The sequence below is a fragment of the Notolepis coatsorum genome (genome assembly GCF_963971535.1).
Source record: "Notolepis coatsorum genome assembly, chromosome: 12".
Taxonomy (NCBI): domain Eukaryota; kingdom Metazoa; phylum Chordata; class Actinopteri; order Aulopiformes; family Paralepididae; genus Notolepis; species Notolepis coatsorum.
The window spans coordinates 81,901,344-81,926,938 of record NC_140176.1 but is presented as its reverse complement, the minus strand read 5'-3'; the positions used below and the strand labels follow the sequence as shown (position 1 = coordinate 81,926,938).

Genomic DNA, 25,595 nt, shown 5'->3' with positions numbered 1-25,595 from the left:
TGATTTATATTTAAAAGGCTTTGACATTGTAAAACGAAATAAGTGGAATTTCGAAGTTATGTAAGCAGAATACAAGTCATATCACCCACACGATATATGCTACCAGAGCATGTATGCTTTTCATTCATTTAAGACACATTTATTGCAAGGGTTTTGTAATACACAAACTCAACAAATAACCTCTGTTCTCGTTGCAATGCGTTTTTACTTCTTTCTTATACACTATATCGTGGGTGTTCATATGACTTGTATTGTGCTTACAGCTTCGAAATTCGATTTATTTCGTTTAACAATGGCAAAGCCTTTTAAATATAATCAAAACGTTCCCGTATTTCTGCAATCTATGCCCAAAATAATAACTAGTTGAGTTACGAGGAGCGCAGTCAGTACACCCCGTATATTCTGATAACGCCATATATAAACCATGCTGCATTAATTCAGAAAGAAAGACCTATTATTCCAAATGCTATTTATAGGGTTTTGACTAGGGATGCCCCGATCGATCGGCCACTGATCGTTATCGGCCGATATTCAGTATAAATATGCGATCGGTGATCGGTGATAATGTTTTATTTTCACCGATCGTAAAATCCGATCTCACTCGCTGTCGCTGAGTTCTGTCTCAGACACCGGTGGTGCGGCGTCTGCTCTCGAGTCCAGCCCCTCCCGCACGCATGTAAACACAGGTGTCTGACCTCTGTGTCTGACCTCTGTCTAAACACTGTGACCTCATCTTTTTTTGCTTCTAATTTTGCTATGTTATTTTATTTCATACTTATCTTGTCTTGCACAGTCTCTGGAGCGCAACAGTAAGAAGCATTTTGTATAAAAGTATTCTGTACTTCTGTATGACAACTATTAAAGAAACTTGAACTTGAAACTTGAGGTCTAGTCTAGTGAGACACGGGAGGACGGCGTGTCGGCGTCTCCCTGAGCTAACGTTAGCTTAGCTACCGTTACAAAATGACCCAGTCAACTATTCACTTTTAGTTTAATACATGATGAGGCATTGTCTAACCAAACGGTATCTAGCCGGCCAGCTACCGATAGCTCCTGACATCAACAAACGCTCTAGCAAGTATAGTAGGTAGGTAGGTATGATACCTGTTAGCTGTTAGCTGTTAGCTCACGTTAGCGCAAGTTAGTTCACTGTTAAAAACGAAATGTCCCATTGAACTAAATAATTCACTGAGGCGTTGTATTAACGTTATATATCCGGCTAGCAGTAGCTACAGATAGCTCCTGATATCAATGTCTTATAACACTGATTCGATGCGTATTCGAGCTGAGGGCTTGCTGAGCACAGTTAAGTAACGTTATACCAATAGGGTCCAGGTGCAGCTCCGGAGAATCCTGGCCGTAGCTCGAGGCTACTCGAGTATAGGTCCAGCTGCAGCTCCGGAGAATCCTGGCTGTAGCTGGAGGCTACTAGAGTACACACAGACAGTGGAGCTTGTTGCGTGGTGGCGATGTCTCACAGATAATACAAGTACAAGTCTAATTATATATATTTTATAAAAAAAATAATAATAATTATATAAAATAAAATTTAATTTCTTTTAATCAAAAACGATCGGTATCGGCCGATATGGCTCACGACGATCGGTGATCGGTATCGGTGGCAAAAAACGTGATCGGGGCATCCCTAGTTTTGACCATAATTACACTACTGTCGCTATTTTACAATTAACTATAATGAATTACGGGGGTCATACAGAACACGTCAGTCAAACTAATGACGAAAGCTTATTTCCGCGTTGAAACTAATGCATGAAACTGATGAAAGAATATGCCGTCCGTCTGCAGTATCCATATTCTACCGCTGGGCGCCAGGTACGCACGGTCAGAGCTGGGCATAGATATACGCACAAAGTCAAGCACGCGTTCAAATTGATAAGTCCCACACTTTGCTTAGAAATGATCGTACGCACGGGTTACCCACATATCTGTGCGTACGCAACGTTGATAATGAGGGCCCAGAACTATGTATAGCCCTATATACAGCCCAGAACTATGTATAGCCCTATCTACAGCCCAGAACTATGTATAGCCCTATTTACAGCCCAGAACTATGTATAGCCCTATCTACAGCCCAGAACTATGTATAGCCCCATCTACAGCCCAGTCATATCTACTGCCCCATCTACAACCAGCCCTATTTACAGCCCAGAACTATATATAGCCCTATCTACAGCCCAGTCCTATCTACAGCCCAGTCCTATCTACAGCACAGTCCCATCTATAATCAAATCAAATTTATTTATAAGGCCCGACAACACACGTTAATGTCCCCATGGGCCGTACAAGTCTTCTTTAAACAAGTCAAGAAGAAAACACAACAATAAGTCAAGAACAGAACAAGAACACCATAAGGTCCAACAAATTTAAAGTAAATGCAAATAAATGAAAGAATGCAAGCACTCCCAGACATACCCCACGCAAAGGTAAGGAAAAACTCACTAAAACCTAACAATAGCAGAGTCCTATCTATAGCCCAGTCCTATCTATAGCACAGTCATATCTATAGCCCAGTCCTATCTATAGCACAGTCCTATCTATAGCCCAGTCCTATCTATAGCCATTAGCCCAGTCCTATCTACAGCCCAGTCCTATCTACAGCCCAGTCCTATCTATAGCCCAGTCCTATCTATAGCCCAGTCCTATCTATAGCCCAGTCCTATCTATAGCCCAGTCCTATCTATAGCCCAGTCCTATCTATAGCCCAGTCCTATCTATAGCCCAGTCCTATCTACAGCCCAGTCCTATCTATAGCCCAGTCCCATCTATAGCCCAGTCCCATCTATAGCCCAGTCCTATCTATAGCACAGTCCTATCTACAGCACAGTCCTATCTATAGCCCAGTCCTATCTACAGCCCAGTCCTATCTATAGCCCAGTCCTATCTATAGCCCAGTCCTATCTATAGCCCAGTCCTATCTATAGCCCAGTCCTATCTATAGCCCAGTCCTATCTATAGCACAGTCCTATCTATAGCAAAGTCCTATCTATAGCACAGTCCTATCTATAGCAAAGTCCTAGCCACAGCGGGATCCAATGTATTGGCTCATCAGTGGACCCTACCCTCTCATTTTCATCACTGCCAAATGACAGAACATAGCATCCAGCGCTAACCTTGGCACGGTGCAGAACAAGGGGGAGAGACGAGGGTTGGAGATGGGGTCAAACCACTCCCCGTGTAGCTCTAATATATATATTATATATCTCCCCCACCCCGGACATTCAGCGGTTTTTTATGGCTCTCGTTCGCTAGCATGGAATGCCGCATCAATAAAGACAACAAACATCCTTGTGTTCCTGTCGAGAGATGAATTATGAAGATTTACATTTAGAGGCTTCAGCAGCGCCGGGGTTAGAAGCCACAGTAACAGGGGGTTATTTTTAGTAACTGCTGGGGCTGCTACTGTTCCTGTAGTACTGGATGCAATGAACCTCAACCTAGGGGTCATGTCTGTGTTTCTAAGCTATGAGCAGCACCTACCTATGAGCACCTACCTATGAGCACCTACCGTAATTGTCCATCTGTTAATGTCGCACCAAAAACGACCAACTCAAATTCCCTGTATGTGTAAACTACTTGGCAATAACGACCTTTCTGATTCTGATTCATTTTAGGATTAACCAGATGCTTTGTTTTATTGACTTAGAATGGCAAACGGAATGATTCATCGATTGATTGAATGATTTTTAGTCTCAAGAAGCTTTTGCCTGTTTTTATACTGTAAATGATATTGTTCCACACATGGGAGGAAATATTTAATGAAAGTGAAAAGGTTCTCAGTTCCTTAGAAGTTGGCTTGTTGGTGAGTTGATGAGTATTCTGCAGAAACAGACGGTGGTAATGTGGTTACATGCACATTGCCATTACGATATTATTGAGGACACTTGGGTATTTGGCTCATATCCTGAGTAGGATCGGTGGGATATGCAGATATTATCCCGGACACTTGAGGCATGTCAACACCTCATCATGTTCCCCGTTGGGTGTTGAGGTCTGTCTGAGTTCTGTTTACTGTTGGGTGTTGAGGTCTGTCTGAGTTCTGTTTACTGTTGGGTGTTGAGGTCTGTGTGAGTTCTGTTTACTGTTGGGTGTTGAGGTCTGTGTGAGTTCTGTTTACTGTTGGGTGTTGAGGTCTGTGTGAGTTCTGTTTACTGTTGGGTGTTGAGGTCTGTGTGAGTTCTGTTTACTGTTGGGTGTTGAGGTCTGTGTGAGTTCTGTTTACTGTTGGGTGTTGAGGTCTGTGTGAGTTCTGTTTACTGTTGGGTGTTGAGGTCTGTGTGAGTTCTGTTTACTGTTGGGTGTTGAGGTCTGTGTGAGTTCTGTTTACTGTTGGGTGTTGAGGTCTGTCTGAGTTCTGTTTACTGTTGGGTGTTGAGGTCTGTCTGAGTTCTGTTTACTGTTGGGTGTTGAGGTCTGTGTGAGTTCTGTTTACTGTTGGGTGTTGAGGTCTGTGTGAGTTCTGTTTACTGTTGGGTGTTGAGGTCTGTGTGAGTTCTGTTTACTGTTGGGTGTTGAGGTCTGTGTGAGTTCTGTTTACTGTTGGGTGTTGAGGTCTGTCTGAGTTCTGTTTACTGTTGGGTGTTGAGGTCTGTCTGAGTTCTGTTTACTGTTGGGTGTTGAGGTCTGTGTGAGTTCTGTTTACTGTTGGGTGTTGAGGTCTGTGTGAGTTCTGTTTACTGTTGGGTGTTGAGGTCTGTCTGAGTTCTGTTTACTGTTGGGTGTTGAGGTCTGTCTGAGTTCTGTTTACTGTTGGGTGTTGAGGTCTGTGTGAGTTGTTTACTGTTGGCCTTTGTGGTCTGTGTGAGTTCTGTTTCCATAATCTTAGGATGAGCGGAAAGTAGTAGTTTTCTCCAATCAGGGATAGACTACAAATATTTGGTTCTAAGTAGAACACTAGAGCACACCGATTTATAAGGCAATGAACCTATTTTATTGTAGACCAACGTTAATAAAAAAAGACAGTTCGTAAACTTTGTATAATGAAATCTGCCAGCGTCTGGTCACTCGTCCTTCTCCAGGTTTGCATGGCAAGAGGGATCACGGAGGGAAACAGGGTGGCTCACTTCTTAAGCTACAGGATGCGGTTGGGGTAAAGTAATGAGATGTAACGCATAAAGAAATATACGCATGAATGTCAACAGCCGTTTTAAGACCTTAGTCGGGACACTGACTTGTATCCGTGTAGTATTAATGTGCATGTCTGCCATGTCAATGTACAGTACTGTCTTGACACTGTGGATAAACCCAATGCTAGCGTGCGCCGTGTTGGTGAACCTTACCTGGGTCCCAGGAGCTCCGAGGAACAGTCCTTGCGTTTTCGCGACTCTGCCTTAGCAGGGTCAGATGGGTTTTCACCGACTCCACTCATCCTCAATGCATATCAGCGCCTGGAGAAAGAACACACACAGTCAAAGTTTAATAGGACACACACAAGCACAGTCTGTGTTTAATATAAGACACACACACAAGAACAAAACAACTACACATAGGGGTAGATGGATACAGTATATCGGTCAGCCCAGTATCATTGGTAAAAGCTGAAATAAGCCTTTACAGACATCGTTATCTGCAGAAGTGGCACTAATAAGAAACCAGTATCAGAGGCAGAGCCAATAATCTCATAACACGTAGGTGAGCGAGTATGCAAATCTGCTCGAACACACAATCAGAGCTATTTTTTCATGTGTTGTGAGGACATTTCATAGGCTTACATTAATTCCCTAACTCCTTACCCTAACCATAACAACTACATGCCCATCACTAAAATAGCTCCTTTACCTTGTGAGGACCGGCCAATGTCCCCCCAAAACGGCAACGGAAATCTTGTTTATCACTTAGTTATGGTGATTATTTCTTACTTTCATCACATTTGGTCCCCATAACAGTAGGAAAGCAGGCGCACAAGGGCACACACACACGCATATAAGAGCCCGTGCTGAGGGGGAGGGAGGGGGGGGCAAAGGTTGATCCACTCCAGTAGAAACCAGTGAAAATGGGAGCGAAGAAACCGATTCAATTATTTCTCTGTGATGGCGCTGCTCTCCCCAGAGAGGCTGAAACCAGAGCACAGAGCTTCCCGTACAGCCCCAGACTGTGTGCTCAGCTACGCAGCAACAAAAACCCATATACCGTTATACTGGGCCGGGCCAAATCACAGCACAGACAGTCGGTTTACATACAAGAAGCATGTCCGTGTTTACCGAGCGGCTCCAACCACACGCTCAGACACGCCTCAAGACTACATGTTGCGGCGAAACAGATGCATACAAAGTGAATGGAAATACACAAACGGAGGGCTTGGCGTTCACTAGAGTGAAATATTTCAACTTGAGCGGAAAAATTTGAAATGGAGCAAATATAAGTATATCTTAACCCTTTCAATGCCGTGCGGCAGTGAAAGGGTTAACAATGGATATGACATCGACTGCTGGGACTTCTCTCTAGCCCAGGGGTTCTCAAAACATTTTTATACCACAATGATTATTTTTGGCGACCACACACTTAATGTATCGCGTAATTTCAACGTGGAATTACGGAATATCAAAATAAAAGCACGTGTACGTTGTTGAACTTGATCATGCATATTTATTAGAACGTTTTATTACAGCACTATGTTATCAATACACATTTAGAAAACGAGACATATTTAGCCAAAATGTTGCAAGAACATAAAAAAAATATATATATATATATATAAATATAAAATGTTCTTGCCAATGCGTGACCCCACTGTCACCTACCCACGACCCCACTTTGGGTCACGACCTATAGTTTGAGAACCTCTGCTCTAGCCTATATAGATAATATATTGAATAGGTTACAAGTTCAATTTAAGACTTAAGACCTTTTTAATACCAATTTCACGACCATATTAACAAATAACTAAACAAAAAACATAGCAACACTGAACTGGCAGCTGCACTTGCTCGCCAATTTAAAATTAGCGTACGCTCCACACCCAAAATGTAATACCTGACCAATCGCACCGGGTTTGCTAGTTAATGACAGTAAAGCGAGACAATGTCTTCTTCCCTTTGCGTTGTATCTGAACGTACTGTACTGTAAGGCTTTGCAAATCTCTCATCTTCTCTCATCACAGACAAGACGCCTCATATTAAATCCATCACCATCACAATCCAACAACGTGGCTGTTTATTTTAGCTGCAGAGCCATATGCCTTCAGTTGAATGAGCATTCACTCACTAACCACATAGTGTAATCCAAGTTGGCAAACTAGACACGCAATACAGCGGCTAGTGTGTAAAGTAACACTGACTGCATGCATGCATACTGCTACCCAGGGCTTCCTTTTACACTACCAGGGCTTCCTTTTACACTACCAGGGCTTCCTTTTACACTACCAGGGCTTCCTTTTACACTACCAGGGCTTCCTTTTACACTACCAGGGCTTCCTTTTACACTACCAGGGCTTCCTTTTACACTACCAGGGCTTCATTTTAAGACGACCAGGGCTTCCTTTTACACTACCAGTGCTTCATTTTACACTACCAGGGCTTCCTTTTACACTACCATACACTACCAGGGCTTCCTTTTACACTACCAGTGCTTCCTTTTACACTACCAGGGCTTCCTTTTACACTACCAGGGCTTCCTTTTACACTACCAGTGCTTCCTTTTACACTACCAGGGCTTCCTTTTACACTACCAGGGCTTCCTTTTACACTACCAGGGCTTCCTTTTACACTACCAGGGCTTCCTTTTACACTACCAGGGCTTCCTTTTACACTACCAGGGCTTCCTTTTACACTACAAGGGCTTCCTTTTACACTACCAGGGCTTCCTTTTACACTACCAGGGCTTCCTTTTACACTACCAGGGCTTCCTTTTACACTACCAGGGCTTCCTTTTACACTACCAGGGCTTCCTTTTACACTACCAGGGCTTCCTTTTAAGACGACCATATTGCCATACAGACACATATGAAATATGAATATAGAATATCAGGCCTACAAATTACCTTATTATGGCCAAGTCATACATCTATGGATGGGGCCAAATCTCCTCTTTCCAATGGCAGAGTTACATCTGGATTTAGTACCACCAGGCGCCCGTTACAGGGCAGCAAAGACTGTGAATGAAATCTACTTTAAACTAAACAGGGCTTCCCTTTAAACTAAGCAGGGTTTCCGTTTAAACTACAGATTAGAAGGCCCGTTTTCTAAGCACGTGATAGCCTCCACTCTCCCAGACCGACTGTGGGGGGTAAGTGCGCAGCGACCAGGAAGGGGATTGGGAATTGGCATAACGACTAACATTGGGATGGGAGAAAATCGGAGGAAAAAGGAGGGGGGAAAAGATCAATAAGAAGGCCCGTTTTCTAGTTTAGGAGTGCGCATTGTGTACTTGATAAAAACCACTGCTAGTCCAACATGAGCGGTGCGGCTGAGAGCCCCCTGGTGAGACATGCATCTCCTGTCCTAATAGGATCTTGAACAGGCTGCATACTGACAGGACTTCATGCCCCTCTCTCCCTGCATGTCAGCACAGGCTGAACTCCACAGCACTAAATGAAAAAAATGATAAATTATTGAACAGAGTGATGCCTTTTTAATCACCGCCATCATCCCACCAAAAACATGACAGTGGTTAATGGTGTCGGATTTTCGATATGTATGTAATGTAGCGGGCTGACATTTGCGCGTCTCTCTGTGTCCTCCGCCAGAGCAGAGGCTGATGATCGCTGGAAGAGAAAGGGTTGGTTGATATCCGTTGAGGATCTCACTCTGCTTGCTGCCCATACCTGTCGGTTCAGTTCTATGAAACAGGTCAGTGATGTAGCCCAGTGCCAACATGGAGGGGGGGGGGGTGTGTAAGGAGGGATGGAAAGAGAGAGGAGAGATGGAAGAGGAGAGGCAGACCAACGACAGAGTCCTAAATAGACAAGAGAGAAGGACACAGACAGACACAGAAAGACGTTTTTTTTTTTTCGATAATAAAGTGTGAAAGTGAAACATGGATGTCTTCAGACCCGATGTGGTGCACAAGGCAGGGACACATTGTGTTGTGATACACTGAGCCACCTTAACCATGGAAACAGCCAAGGCAGTGAAGGCACACTGTGTTCACTGCTCTGCCATTACATAAGACAGACAGTACAGCACAGAGTACATGGCACAGACAACAGAGCACAGGGCACAGGGCAGAGTAGAGCGCAGAGTACAGGGCACACAGGACAGAGCACAGCACAGAGTAGAGTACAGAGCACAGAGCACACAGGGCAGAGCACAGAGCACACAGGACAGAGCACAGAGCACACAGGACAGAGCACAGAGCACACAGGACAGAGCACACAGGACAGAGCACACAGGACAGAGCACACAGGACAGAGCACACAGGACAGAGGACAGAGCACACAGGACAGAGGACAGAGCACACAGGACAGAGGACAGAGCACACAGGACAGAGGACAGAGCACACAGGACAGAGGACAGAGCACACAGGACAGAGCACACAGGACAGAGCACACAGGACAGAGCACACAGGACAGAGCACACAGGACAGAGCACACAGGACAGAGCACACAGGACAGAGGACACAGGACAGAGCACACAGGACAGAGGACACAGGACAGAGGACAGAGCACACAGGACAGAGGACAGAGCACACAGCACACAGGACAGAGCACACAGCACACAGGACAGAGCACACAGGACAGAGCACACAGCACACAGGACAGAGCACACAGGACAGAGCACACAGGACAGAGCACACAGGACACAGGACAGAGCACACAGGACACAGGACAGAGCACACAGGACACAGGACAGAGCACACAGGACAGAGCACACAGGACAGAGCACACAGGACACAGGACAGAGCACACAGGACAGAGCACACAGGACACAGGACAGAGCACACAGGACACAGGACAGAGCACACAGGACAGAGCACACAGGACAGAGCACACAGGACAGAGCACACAGGACAGAGCACACAGCACACAGAGCACACAGCACACAGAGCAGAGCACACAGGACAGACATACTCTCGCAAATAAGTCGTTGCGAGGTGGAGAGAGAGAGAGTCGTCACGCAAACCCACGATAATGTTGCCGTCTCTCTCTGTCAAATTTCTCAGTTCTTCGCTTGATATAATTAATACAAATGTCCAATATAACGGAATTCGTTAGCTCATAAAAATGTGATTATAACAGACTGTTGTTTATTAATGTCGGGCGACTGCCCACAGACACCTATTTGATTTAAAGTCGGCAGCAGCACGAGTCTCGGGACTTATTTTATTTGGAATATAATGACTTTATACGCAAAAGTAGCCTAGTTTTAAGTAAAAATATTATAAATCTACATGCCTTGATGATGTCATTCTTTTGTTTTGTTGTCATTCTTTTGCCTATCAATTGTTTTTAAGCTCAATAAACTCTGACCGGAATTTCTCTCATTTGACCGGTAGATTGAAATCTACCGGACACTGAGGCCGGCAACAATTTTTTCTAACGGAAACCCTGGACAGAGCACAGAGCACACAGAGCAGAGCACACAGGACACAGAGCAGAGCACACAGGACAGAGCACACAGAGCAGAGCACACAGGACACAGAGCAGAGCACACAGGACAGAGCACAGAGTCAGAGCACACAGAGCAGAGCACACAGGACACAGAGCAGAGCACACAGGACACAGGACAGAGCAGAGCAAACCGAGCAGAGCACACAGGACAGAGCACACAGGACAGAGCACACAGAGCAGAGCAAACCGAGCAGAGCACACAGGACAGAGCACACAGAGCAGAGCACACAGAGCAGAGCACACAGAGCAGAGCACACAGCACAGAGCACACAGAGCAGAGCAAACCGAGCAGAGCACACAGGACAGAGCACACAGAGCAGAGCACACCGAGCAGAGCACACAGCACAGAGCACACAGAGCAGAGCAAACCGAGCAGAGCACACAGCACAGAGCACACAGGACAGAGCACACAGAGCAGAGCACAGAGCACACAGGACAGAACACACAGAGCAGAGCACAGAGCACACAGGACAGAGCACACAGAGCAGAGCACAGAGCACACAGGACAGAGCACACAGAGCAGAGCACACAGGACACACAGGACACAGGACAGAGCACACAGAGCAGAGCACACAGCACAGAGCACACAGCACAGAGCACACAGAGCAGAGCACAGAGCACAGAGTGGAGAGGAGCTCAGCGGCCGCCTGCAGAGCTGTAGAGAGGTAGCTGTGGTGATGTAGCCTCTACCCGGGATCCCCCCGCTGGCCTGTGGTGGCCTACTTAAAAGCCAGCGGTAAAAGTCCCTCAAATGGCTGAAATCAAAGCAGCGGGCAGAGAGATGGAGGAGGCCGTGAAGGGTGGTGGGGGGTAGAAAGATAGACCGATGAGACCGTGAGGGGGGGGGGGGGGGGGAGTGGGGGGTTAAAATATAAAGGGGGGGGAAGATAGACGGATGAGACCATAAGGGGTGGGGGGGGGGGGGGAGGGGGGGGGGGGGGGGCGCAGAATGATAGAGACGGAGGAGACCGTGAATGGGGGGCAAAGACGAGGCTGCGGTCCTCCATGTACAGCGCTGTTGACAAGTGGCCCAGTACACTCGCCATCATCGGTGGCGTGCGCAGCGTATATATTAATTGGGGTAACAAAGGGCAGAGCACGGAGATAAACAACTGTCACTGGGTTTGTGTCGGACACACCGGGTCCTCTGGGCCCCTGAATGGATGCCAAGAGGGGCGTCTTTATACTGCCCACTGAAATTACACCAGTGTCTACAGCAGAGGTTATGCGCCTTATTAATGACGAGAGAAACAGGCCACCAAACTATCATAGCCGAGCAGCACTCTCTCTCTCTCTCTCCGTCCTCATTGGTTGTTTCCAGGTCTTACAGCGCAAGTTACCATGGGGATTACAACCGCGATTGGCTACACCCGTCACCTTGGGTTGAATTTGATTGGTTGCCTTTCGTTGCCTTCGTCTCCTTGACTCGGCAGTAACGGTAGGGTCAATGTCCATCGAGGGGGAAGAGAGGAATAAGAAGAGAGCAGCACGTCTCAATGACACCGACGCACACACAGCCGTCCAGACACACAGCCGTCCAGACACACAGCAGTCCAGACACACAGCCCTCCAGACACACAGCCCTCCAGACACACAGCCGTCCAGACACACAGCCGTCCAGACACACAGCCCTCCAGACACACAGCCCTCCAGAGACACACAGCCCTTCAGACACACAGCCCTCCAGACACACAGCCCTCCAGACACACAGCCCTCCAGACACACAGCCGTCCAGACACACAGCCCTCCAGACACACAGCCGTCCAGACACACAGCCGGCCAGACACACAGCCGGCCAGACACACAGCCGGCCAGACACACAGCCGGCCAGACACACAGCCGGCCAGACACACAGCCGGCCAGACACACAGCCGGCCAGACACACAGCCGGCCAGACACACAGCCGGCCAGACACACAGCCGGCCAGACACACAGCCGGCCAGACACACAGCCGGCCAGGCAGCCATGAAGGCTCTGCAGATGGGGGGGCAGGCTAACATGGAGCTAGGGATGGCTAGCAGAGGATGGGTATAAACAGCTGGGCGCTGGGGTTAACATGGCTACTGGATGGGTATAAAGAGCTGGGTGCTGGTGTTAACATGGCTACTGGATGGGTATAAAGAGCTGGGTGCTGGTGTTAACATGGCTACTGGATGGGTATAAAGAGCTGGGTGCTGGTGTTAACATGGCTACTGGATGGGTATAAAGAGCTGGGTGCTGGTGTTAACATGGCTACTGGATGGGTATAAAGAGCTGGGTGCTGGTGTTAACATGGCTACTGGATGGGTATAAAGAGCTGGGTGCTGGTGTTAACATGGCTACTGGATGGGTATAAAGAGCTGGGTGCTGGTGTTAACATGGCTACTGGATGGGTATAAAGAGCTGGGTGCTGGTGTTAACATGGCTACTGGATGGGTATAAAGAGCTGGGTGCTGGTGTTAACATGGCTACTGGATGGGTATAAAGAGCTGGGTGCTGGTGTTAACATGGCTACTGGATGGGTATAAAGAGCTGGGCTCTGGGGTTGTCACAGTTACTGAATGGGCATAAACAGCTGGGCACTGGGGTTGTCACGGTTACTGGAAGGGGGCATGTTTTTGAGTTAATTTCCCACATCAGCCTACAGAGGAGAGCTCCTCCCTGAGCAGAGCTCAACCCTGACTGGAGCTACGACTAGCCGGTGAACTGGAAGCCACTCCAATTAAGCTGTGTGTCTCGTGTGTGTGTGTGCGTGTGCGTGTGTGTGTGTGTACGTGTGCATGCGAGGATGGGCTCAAATATTTTTTTGTCCATCACAAATGTCACAGAAGCACCCCAAATTACATTATTATCCCAAACTGAAGAACCGTCCCAATTTTCCCCCGGCTTCCACGAAAAAATATTGGGGCCGTCCTCGACGAAATAAATTCTTTGACAAAAGACGGCAGCAGACAAATCTCAATTAGTGGATTTAAATTGGACAATTCTGTAAAATTGTGTTTCCCATGTCGTACAATCATGCAGAATGGTTACATTTTGTGCCAACCAGAGATTTACTTTCAGAAAATAAGTAATTTAACATGAAAAATTATAATAATAAGTGACATGGTCCTCGACAATAGCAGTGCCGAGTGCAGCGTTTCCGTTAGCCGGTAATTACCGGTATTTGACCGGCAAAATATGTTGAAGTCCGAATATTTAAATCTCTCCGGTCATAATGTCCGGTGAAAATAATTTCTCTAAGCACAATTTTATTATTTGAATTGTATTAAAATAGGCTATTTAGCCTATGCGATGAACGAAACAATCATTACATGTTGCTTCACTCTGATAAAGCGCGGATGGCGCCGCTCGGATGTGAATCTTTTTTTCTTTCTTTTTTTGAGCCTGTCTGGCCACCATAACGACAAACAGGTATACGAGCGAGAGAGAGAGATGGCCAAAACAAGCTAAGCTTAACAAATATTTCATGAAACCAAGCACAAGCAGGTCTAATAATAATGACAACGAAGATGAGTCTTCTGAACTTGAAGTCACAGAGACCGCTGATGCCGTGGTGAAAGAAAACAGAAACAGAAATGTCGAGCGTTCAGGCCCGAGTGGAAAGTTTAATTCTCCTGGCTGAGGTGCGACATTATATCCACATTTTCCAGTTCACTGATCCAGCAAGGGTTACCACAGTTAATTCTGGAACCTCAGATCCCCGCTGATCATGGAGTTATACTACAGTATCGCGTTGGATCCATACACGTATCGATTTTTTCGAATGGTGATCAGGAATTGGAATATACCAGTTGGATACCATCTGATGTCAGGTAAGGACTCTATGTTATCAGTGTTAGGATAATCAGAGTAAGTTTGATGAAGTTATAAGCTGTTTTGTGAAATGTCTTCTTTCGGTTTCACTGTAAAAGTCCGAGAGGAAATCAACGGGGCGATTATCCGCGTGCGGCCGTAATGTGCTTGCGTGCACGTATAATATTGATCATCTAGCGTTTATTTGAAAACGATTCATAAAAAGGCCGACGAATATCAACGTTGTGGAATATTCCACTAAAAGACGATTTTCATAGAATGCTCCAGAATTAGCTGTTTTTTATCTGAAAACGGGTGCTTTTCTGAATGCTCTGAAACGGAAACGACGCGATAAACAGCCTTGACAGCACTGACTGGAAAATAGTCTTTGATAATGCGATGGGCAGATTAGACACATAACCATAATTTAAAACATAGATTAGGCGATATTAACGTTAACATTGGCACCGATGGTGGCATTCAGCCGGTAAAAAGGAAAACCAGGCTGACCGGAATTTCTCGAATATGTCCGGGGATAGAAATCTTGCAGGACACCCAGACCGGCACGAATATGTTCTAACGGAAACGCTGGCCGAGTGCAGCAAAAAGACATACCGTAATTCCTCTAATAGTAACCGGGTCTCAAATACAAGCCGGGTCTCTATTAATGGCCGGGTGCGCTCTTGAGCTAAGCAATTATAAGCCGGCCTCCTAATACAAGCCGGGTTACTAATATACTGAGCTGCATACTGAGCTAGTTACTTGATTTCACTTTGAAAACGTTGAAATGACCAGTGACCACCTGTAATTGCACTGTTTACTATTTCATACAGTACTTGGTTTCAATAAATGAACCCAGTACATTTTACTGGGTTCAAACCGACACAAAATGTTGATTTATTCATTATGATCCGTTTGAAAATTTGAAATATAGGCCTCCCTCTTATACAGGCCTCCTCCTAATACAAGCCTGGTACCCGCTACAGTTGAAACAAATACAAGCCGGGGTTACTATTAGAGGAATTACGGTAAGCATATTCCCCCCCCCCCCCCCCTCCATGCGAGAGTTGGATAACAGCAGAGGAGTCAACATATGTCTAATCTTTAGATCTTAAATAATGGCATCTTGTAACGGAGGAGAAAATCAAAACAGCAGAAAGTCTAAGTCACCACTTTGTAATTAAAGCCCCAATCTTTTCTTCTTCTTTTTTTGTTTGGTGGTGGTGCAACGCATTTGTTTGTATGGATTACAAATTGGGCCTTTAATATGCAACGTGTTACATGTTGCTCTGATGAGATATGAGAAATAGGTCTCCGACACACAGTGACACATTCACTTAGCCAGTTACTATGGCGATGACGTGTGTTGCATGATATGTGCTGTGCATCTATTGCACAGTACACTGCTGCCATCTCCTAACACTTGCCTGCACTTGTCACACACTGTCACACCATTTCATCTGCCAAAAGAGGAGATGAGTCTATCTTATAAGTCATTATACCTGAGGGAGTTAAGAATCATGGTGGTGATGCTGTTGATGATGCACGTTCGGTGATGTTGATTAAAGTGACAGTTCACCCAATGCAAACACACATTATTATTAATGCCTATTTTGGACTATGCTGATGTCGTCTTATCAAAACACCACAAAAACACATCAGTCTCTGAATGTACTCTACAATAGTCTCCAGGACATCCTCGTCAAACTCCTCATTGTGTTGTTAGATGCACTTAACCTCCCTATATACTAGGAGACACTTCCATTGGCTTCAGTTCATCTTTAAGTGTCTTTATTTCAATATACGCCCGTTATCTGAAGCAGTTGTTAGAACATTAACATTAACAACACTTAGACATTCCGACCATTTTGCTTTTCTGTTCCAAAAAGGCATTTATTTTTAGGGCTCATTTATGTATAAATTATATTTGTTTGTTTATATGTATGAATGTGTATATATATTGTAATATTTTGGTGATCTATTGTTGTGTTTAAGATAAGATATTCCTCTATTGATCCCCTTGGGGAAATTTGGGTTTTTGATTAATAGTCACATGTAATGTAATGTTAAGTGTTTTGTGATGCTACATCTCAAGGGGTTTATTCTGCAAAGCACTAAGGCCGCTCTTACACCAAGGTCCGAACCAAATTCATGTTTGTTACATTGTTTACACAAGATACAAGATACTTTAATGCCACACACAACTATGCTGGTGTTAATTGAGCACTGGGACATCAACATGAAACGCCCTCTTTTTTTTTTTTTTTTTTTTGACCTGTTGACCTGCAACAGGGCAGTTTTAAAACCAGAGACAGTGGACAGACTTGTCTTTCTTGCCTGCAACTTAAAGTAATGGCTTTGCTTGTCCAAATGACAATACTGACCAAATTGAGATTTATTTTTCTCGTCCATTTATTTTGTTTGCTTTCTAATTTAAAATACAGTTTGAAACCGTCTGTACACAGTAGGCTATGTGTGCTAGCAGAACTAGACTCCAGTCACGAGTCACGGTGCACATGTGCGGTGGTTTGTCCACCAAAAAAGCGCCAAAAGATCGAAAATAAACGAGCAGAGCCAGAACTGTTCAACTCCCCTGGAGCCACAGCCAGCAGAGAAGCCGGTTTACTTTCGCTTTTAAACCAGCTGCAGCCTGAGAACTGAAGTGTGAGGGGATGTAACACTAAAGATGGCGGCAATGACAAAGAATTGCTGCAAAATAAACATACATCTGTTGTTTAAAAAAAAAGAAAAAAAAATTATACTTATAACAATTTCGATAATTATCGATATCGAGAAATATGATAACATTATCATATCGTTATCGCAATATGATTTTTTTCCATATCGCCCAGCCCTACCCCCCCCCCCACCTTAAATACATAAATACATACAGGACAGTCACATATAACAAGTGTCAGTCAGTGTCGGATGCTTGCCCATCTGTGCAAGGGGGGGCGGGCCAGGGCGTTTATTGTTCAGACTGCTGTGGGGAAAAACTGTTTGTGAAGCGTGAGTGTTTGGTTAAAATGTACCTGTGGCGACCTGAGGGCATGCACTGGAATATGTGGTGTGCTGGGTGGGAGGGATAGTTGACTATTTTACCAGAGCGGGTGACTGTGCGTAGGGCTGTCTTAAATACTTCGAAGCTTCGTTCGATGGGCATGGGATTCGAATATGAAAATTAAATTTGATTATTAAAAATTAAAATAAATACAAAAATTAAATGATTTTATTTTTTTGCTAAATCAACTCTGCCTCTCTTTGATAATTACAACAAGCAATGCTGTTTGTTATTTAAGATGAGGTCGGACTCGGCACTGACAGATTTGTGTTCATTGTGCTGCTTTTATAAAGCCTCAAATGACGGCTTACAATATTTCATGAAAGCAAAGTGTTTAGTTTGTCTAAGATTTAAAAAGGTTTAAACTTTACAGCACTGACACAGTTGAACAAAGTGCTGTACAAGTTCCAGAACAAGACATTTTCATTACATTTTTTTTATTTTTTATTTTAGAAGCTTCGAATTAAAATCGAATCTCGGCCCCGAAGCTTCGAATTCCAAAAAAATTAAATCGAAGGTCAGCCCTAACTGTGTGTGAGGTGTAGATGGAGATAAGAGAGGGGAGGGGGCAGCCAATTATTTTGGAGGCTGTCTTGGTGATTCGTTGGAGTTTGTGTTTGGTGCGTCAGTAGAACCGTACCAGACTGTGGGATAAGGTGACACACTGCAATTATGCCAGTGGACCAAAGGACTTCAGGTGGCAGACCTACGTCATGTCGGCATCACCCGCAGGGGCCCTATACTTGACACTGATTGGCTTGTGGGTGGCTTGTGGGTGCGTCTGATGTTAGCGTGTTGTCTAGGAAGTGCTCCCAGGCAGGAATTATCTTTGTAGCTTCGCATCTAGTAGTAGGCTAGTCTCAACAGATTCACTTTGTTGCCATTATACTCACACTAGTATGGCATTGTTACCAGCAACAACTTCAATCACAATACTCTAGACTAGTTTGAATTAGGGATGCCCCGATCACGTTTTTTGCCACCGATACCGATCACCGATCGTCTATGAGCCATATCGGCCGATACACTAGGGCTGGGCGATATGGCCAAAAACGTTATCGTGATAAAATTATAAAATTATTTTCATATCACTCGATATCGATAATTATCGTCGATATAATTTCTGTCAAGTTTAATTAACTTCTTATGCCCGGCGCCGACGGACGGGCTATTAATAGACTCACTTGTTTTGCTACTGCGAATGTCTCGAGTTGATGTCGTCATCAGTCCGCGCACACCAGTGCATAGATTATTATATTCCACCAGGGGGCAACCTACCGCCACTGGATCATATGCATTATAAGAATGGAACTAACAGTTAGCCAGAGCAAGCGGTGTATCCCACGACAATGTACTAACCATCACCCTAAAATACTCCGTTCCGCCCCAATACATTGCAACGACATCCACCGCATACCCCACACTACTCTAACCGTTACCATCAAAATTCACGCCACACACCCACTCCGCACGTAAACTATAAAATAGCGGCGTGCAAGCTAATGATCCTAGCCAGCCTTGTTTCCAATGTACTAACTATCACCCTAAAATACTCTGTTCCGCCCCATTACATTGCAACGACGTCCACCGCATACCCCACACTACTCTAACCGTTACCCTAAGAATTCACGCCACAAACTATAAAATAGCGGCGTGCAAGCTAATGATCCTAGCCAGCCTTGTTTACTACCCAGAGGTGCACCGCAGGTCTCCTTCGCTGTCGCCATCTCCTTCACTGATTGGTTTTTAGTGTGTGTGCGCTGATATCCAAGCTTAGAAAATCGATATATCGAAACTTTGCGACCACGTTTCATGTTTATTTCGAGGAAATAATTTATCGCGATAGTTATCGTTATATCGCCCAGCCCTACGATACACTGCCGATACCGATCGTTTTTAGTTTTATAAAAAAAAAAAATTAAATATATTATTTTTTTTATAAAATATAAATTATATAATTATACTTGTAGTTGTATTATCTGACTGTGAGACATCGCTAACACGCAACAAGTAAAAATGCTCGCTATCTGCAAACAGCTCCACTGTCTGTGTGTATACTCTGCTTTGGTCAAATCACATTCAGCATGCCCTCGTCCACGCGCAGCCTATGCAACATTGTACCCCGGATGAACTTCCCTTAATAACCCATATAATAGCCGTGTTTATGTTTGTTTTTGCTTGTGTACTTGTATATAGTGTAATAGTCATATTTAGTTTGTTTGTTACGTTTGTTAGTTCGTTAGTTTAAACTTTAGGATAGTTGTAACGTTAGTTTAGCTTCGTTTTAACGTTAGATAATGTACAAAATAAACATCGTTCCTGTGTTTTATTTTGAAACCCCCTGACCGGAAGCATTTATGATGCTTCGCTATCTGCTTGTGTAGTTCGGTTCTGTGTTTGTTCAGTTGGTGTCTGTGTAGATTGTTGGTGAACAACTAACTTTAGGTTAGTTTTAACGTTAGCTAGCAGCAGGGATGGACGCCGTTGTGCAAATGCAGGCAGCTACAGGCACTCGAGGAAGAGCTGCTGAATTGAATCGGCAGGAGAGAGAGAGCTCGTCAAAGCCATTATATCCCTGTGGCTGTGGTGCGGTCGTATAGGCACGAAAGTAGAGCTGCCGCGGTATTGATATTTTCCTTACCGCACGAATTTGCGCAATATTTCCTACCGCCGCGGTAATTACCGCACAGTGTGCACAAAAAAAAAGTTTGAATGCATTTTTTTTTTTTTTTTTTAGTAGTCTACTCTTATAGCCTGCCTCTAGTCTAATGGCGCTTTTCCACTGCATATTACCTACTCGACTCGACCCGCTTTAGGCACCTGGTACTTCGTTCCTTTTCCACTGCAGCCAGGTACTACTCCGTTTGGGGAATGGGGATGCAGGCGGGGCCGCTCGCTTGTGTACACTGAAAGCTCCGTGGGCATAGATGTCCGAGGGCTTGCAGCAAGCCAGAGTTTAACACAGTTTCAATCAATCAATCAATAACAACATTAACCAGACTCTCGTTGCGTCTATTCTGCCAAAGCTAACGTTACCTCTCATTGTGTATTCTACCAAGCAAACCCGGGTTTAACGTTGTTACATCTCGTGTATATCGGCTGACTGTAGTATTAGGCTAATCACAACAACAAACTTAACACATCAGCGATCTTGTTGTGACACTAAACTCTCCGCTCGGTGGTAAATTGGGTTGATGTCGGTTTTGTTTCATCAATAAATAAGGCAGAATACACAGTGAATCCATTCTTTTTTGTTTATTGCACTTGGTTCTGTCGCAAACAAATCCTGAATGAAATGCATCCTTAGCGAGGCAGTAAAGATGGCGGCGCGGCGTTCTGTTTTCGTTCAGAGGCTACAAAGTGTGACGCGTCGAGTAGGGGGTATCTGCAGAGCCGCAGAGCCAGGCTGGACCAATAGGGTCGCTTGGAACCGAGTAGGGTATATCTGCAGAGCCGCAAGCCAACTTTATTATTATGATAAAAAACAGCGGTGACGCCGCGGTATTCAGCCTAACTCTGCAGTGAGCGTGATGCAACAGCGATACCGCGGTAATGCGGTTATCGCGGCAGCTCTACACGAAAGTGCAGCTCGAACTACCTGTTGTATTAAATTAATTGATTGCTGTTTAACTTGTCCGTGTCCAGTCCTTTCGATTAGCCCCACCGTTCATTGTAAACAATGATGCATGTAATTATATTAACGTTACTGTGTTGTTGTAGCTATGTTAATAAATTCTGAATGGCATTAACGTTAGCTGGCTGGCTACTAGGCTTGGGCAGTATAATTTTTTTCATACAGTCATACCTTGCTGACATAATACCCTGGTATACGGTATATGACGGTATGACTTTCATTTTCATCAGCGGGGGGGGGGGGGGGGGGGGGGCGGAGCTAACAATATACTCGTTATCACCATACATAACGCTTATATTGAAACACGTTGAGATTAGGGCCGTTCTTTCAACCTGAAAGTGCACTTTCTTCAACCTTGAAGTAAACAAATCACAGAACGGTAGCCAGTTAGTAGGTATTAGTGTTGTCACGATACTGGAATTTCAACTTCGATACGATACCTTGAAAAGTATCGATACTTTCGATACCAAAAAATTATAATAATAATATTTTTTTTTTTATTATAATAATTTTTTTTTTTTTTTTTAACAAATTTTGCTTTTGTTGCTGGTTGATTCTCCTCAGCTTCTCTCTGGTACTATACGAGAAGATAAATACACTTTTAAAACCCTTTGTTTATCTTTAGATCAGAGAGAGAGAGAGAGAGAGAGAGAGAGAGAGAGAGAGAGAGAGAGAGAGAGAGAGAGAGAGAGAGAGAGAGAGAGAGAGAGAGAGAGAGAGAGAGAGAGAGAGAGCATTTCTTAACGTTACATTTTCAACAACATTGCTGCTAATTGGACACTTCATGGAGGCGGGGTAACGTTGTGTCGAGTTCATGCGTGTACTGGGGTAGGATGGGCTCCGGCTCCGCTCGACCTAACGTTGGAAACGGGGTAGTTGTGTCGAGTTCATGCGTGTACTGGTGTAGTGGGCTCGGCTTGACGTTACTCCGTTTCCAGGTGGCCAGCTAGCTAGCATTAAGCTAACGGAGGAACGACAGCTAACGTTAGCTAATAATAGCGTTGTTTACAAACTGAAGACAGGGCTGCGCTGCCCGGCTGTGAGGGGGAGGAGGCTGCAGCAGCTTGTGTCTGTTGCTCTGAGCGAGGAGGAGGCGGAAGGGCAAGGCTCTGGCAGCGCGTCTGTCTGTCAACAACTTGCGGGTGCAAGCCAGCTGGTACCGATACTGCAGAAAGTATCGGTACTTCGGGAAATGAGTATCGAAGCCGTTTTAAATATTCAGTATCGATATTTATCGATACTTCGATATTTTTGACAACACTAGTAGGTATCAACGTGAGCTCCCGGAACGGTAGCTAGTTAGTTAGCACCATCCAGGTATCAACGTGAGCTCCCGGGACAGTAGCTAGTTAGCACCATCCAGGTATCAACGTGAGCTCCCGGGACGGTAGCTAGTTAGTTAGCACCATCCAGGTATCAACGTGAGCTCCCGGGACGGTAGTTAGTTAGTTAGCACCATCCAGGTATCAACGTGAGCTCCCGGGACGGTAGCTAGTTAGTTAGCACCATCCAGGTATCAACGTGAGCTCCCGGGACAGTAGCCAGTTAGCACCATCCAGGTACTACTATAACGTTAGCTTCCAGTCCCAGAACGATAGCCACGTAACCCTCTGCTGGCGCGTGCTGTGCACTACAATTAACTCAGTGTAATAGTCTGTGACGTCACGGTATTGAGAATCATACCGGCGGGATCTCGAAATACCCTGGTATACCGTAATACCGTCATACCGCCCAAGCCTACTGGCTACAACGAATTCTCACAAGCTGGCATCGTAAAATATCAACACCAGCCATGGGTATACTGTTTTCTAAATTGTGGAGGCTTTTAATCGTCAAGGTAAGAGGATTTGAAGGCGTATGCTATGGAAATCCCCTGCGGCTCCACTTTGTTGAAATGCACATAAATAGGGCTATAGGATACCCACCGCTTAATTCACAATTTTTGATTGGTTTGTCATGACAAACCAATTACATAATCCAACACATGTGTAAGAAACAAACATATTCCAGTTATCGGTATATTTTTTTAATGATTCGTTACGGCGAAATCAATACTTCCATTTGTATAAATTACGTTAACTCGAGGATAGTATTCCAGCCTGCGGGACCAATATTATTCAATGACAGCCCCGCCCCCATTCACTAACCAACCAATCAACGCAACGGTTGTTCAGATAGGTACGCATAGAGAAGTCAGCGAGTGAGAACTCCGCTGAGAATTGGATCATGTTTTCCGCACATGTCTTCGATCGGTTTTCACGATGGGCGAAAATAAATAATTATCGGAATTCACCCATCTCATATTTATACTGAATATTGGCCGATACTGATCGCTGGCCGATCGATCGGGGCATCCCTAGTTTGAATTTGCCAAATTAATGTGATTTTTCTTTTTTTTTACCAATTACAGGAAGTTAGGGCAGACTCATTACTCGTCACGTTGTCAAAACAGGAGAAACAGGGTAAAAGTGGGGGGGGGGGTCAAAGAGGAGCCATGGCAGAACATGGTGAGAGGAGGAGACCAAGTTTTTAATTGAAATATGATCATAAGTTAACTGGGAAAAACACACAAGAATACAGAAACTTTCCAGGTTTTTTCGGAGAGGATGAGAGGGGGGATACGAAGCTACTTCCTAGACAACATGCCAACATCAGACACACTCATGCGGGTGATGACATAGGTCTTCCACCTGACGTCCTTTGGTCCACTGGCATAATTGCAGTGTGAAAGCGAACCTTACTGGACCAAAGGTAAACAATGTAACAAAAACATGAATTTGGTTTGGACCTTGGTGTGAAATAATTTCCACAAAAGAAGAGAGCTCTATTGTATCATGCTCAGACAGCAGACATCTCTGCAGCAGACCTCTCCAAACTTCTGCAAATCACAACAAAACTATCTGAATGATAGACCGGATTGGAATTTGAAGGCTTTAATATTCAACAGCATGGCACACTGTATACGTTTCCCTTTCAGTATAAAAGTGTGCGAAAGTTGTTGTTCTTTTGGCCCGAATACCTATGTCATTTGGAATAGTTGAATAACCGTGTCCTTCCCTAATAGAGAGAGAGCCCTCCGGGTAAGGGAATTATTTATGTTTATTCTTTATTTATTTATTTAAATAAATACATTTAAATAAATGTATTTAAATGTAAATTATTATTTAAAATTGTGAACTTTCCCCTTTAAAGCTCAGTCTGTGCTTTAGTGCCTGGTGACTCCCGTGAGCTGCTTCAAGTCTGACGAATGCCCACTCATTATTCACACGTATTTCCATAAGAGAGTCTTTTCAAGACAAACCAAGAGCAGAGGAAAGGACCGTCTGTGACACACCTCTGGTACTGGATCAAAGCCTTCATCAGGAGAGGACTGAAGTCACGTTAGGAGAGGACTGAAGTCACGTCAAAGGAAGGCTGAAGTCACGTAGCTCAAATATATAATATTTATGAGTGTGGTGCAGGGACTACAGATGAAAACATTTACATTGATGTGGAAACTGAAGATGTTGATTAATGTGCACTGTCCCTGGGTAAAAAATTAATACTTAACTTGGAACTTATAGGAAAAACTACAAACAAGCAGAATACACATTTGTCCTCTATATGTCAGTGTTTAAGAGTTCAAGTAAGAAAAAGAAAAAAGTAAACTAAAGGGAGAACACTTGTCCCCTAACTGAGTGGTTCTCAATCTGAGGGGGGGGGGGGGGGGTATTCCAGGGGGTGACGGTCCCCAGAAAAGTGTTATTTCACTGACACAATAGTTATCCCAGTGAGAGCATGTATAAGTATGACTCATCTGATCCTAGCTTGCACTCTCTCCATTGTTACGTGTACTGCAAGGGGTACACAAGAAGATTTCTTAAACTACCACCTATTATGCTAATATGTCTATAGTTACTATGCACTCAAATGGTAAATGGCTGCATTTATATAACAGCTTTTATCCAAAGCGCTTTACAATTTGTTTCTCACATTTTACCCATTCACTCACACACCGATGGCAGAGGCAACCATGCAAGGTGCCAACCTGCACATCGGGAGATTAGGGGTTAAGGGGTTAAGTGTCTTGCTCAGGGACACTTCGACACGCTGCCCGGGAATCGAACCGGGAACCTCCGGATTACCAGATGACTGCTCTACCTCATAAGCCACTGTCGACCACTCAGACTGTAGCACCAAAGTTCAACACTGTTTGACGAACAATGTTACTTAGCTGCTATAGTTGTACCCTTCCTGCTGACCTGTTGTACACAACTTGTAAGACACTTTGGATAAAAGAGTCAGCTAAATGACTAAATGTAAATGTGACCCAGCACAGTCTAACCCATCGGGTCACGGACCGGTACTTGGCCGTGGATAATTAATTTGGTACCGGGCCGCAAAGAAAGAATAAAGTTGTCTCACAGGCAGCTCACGCGGTGGTAGACCCGAGTCTCCCGGACACACAGAGACATACGCGGCTGAGCTATGGTAACTTTTGCACACTGTGAGCCTCTTTTATGTCATCACTAGGCCAATGAGAATGCTTCTTCAGAAATAGCGGCAGAATACACAAGACCAAA

General features: G+C 44.7%; 1 protein-coding gene across 4 annotated transcripts in view; it reads right to left on the bottom strand.

Annotated features, from left to right (window-relative positions):
* ncoa2 (nuclear receptor coactivator 2) overlaps positions 1-25,595 on the bottom strand; it is a 236,939-nt gene that overhangs the window by 128,591 nt on the left and 82,753 nt on the right. For all 4 annotated transcript variants that reach the window (XM_084326053.1, XM_084326055.1, XM_084326054.1 and 1 more), the window contains exon 3: positions 5,298-5,405. In XM_084326053.1, the coding sequence (XP_084182179.1) occupies positions 5,298-5,386 (89 nt within the window). In that variant the 5' untranslated portion in view covers positions 5,387-5,405. The remainder of the gene's footprint in view (positions 1-5,297; positions 5,406-25,595) is intronic.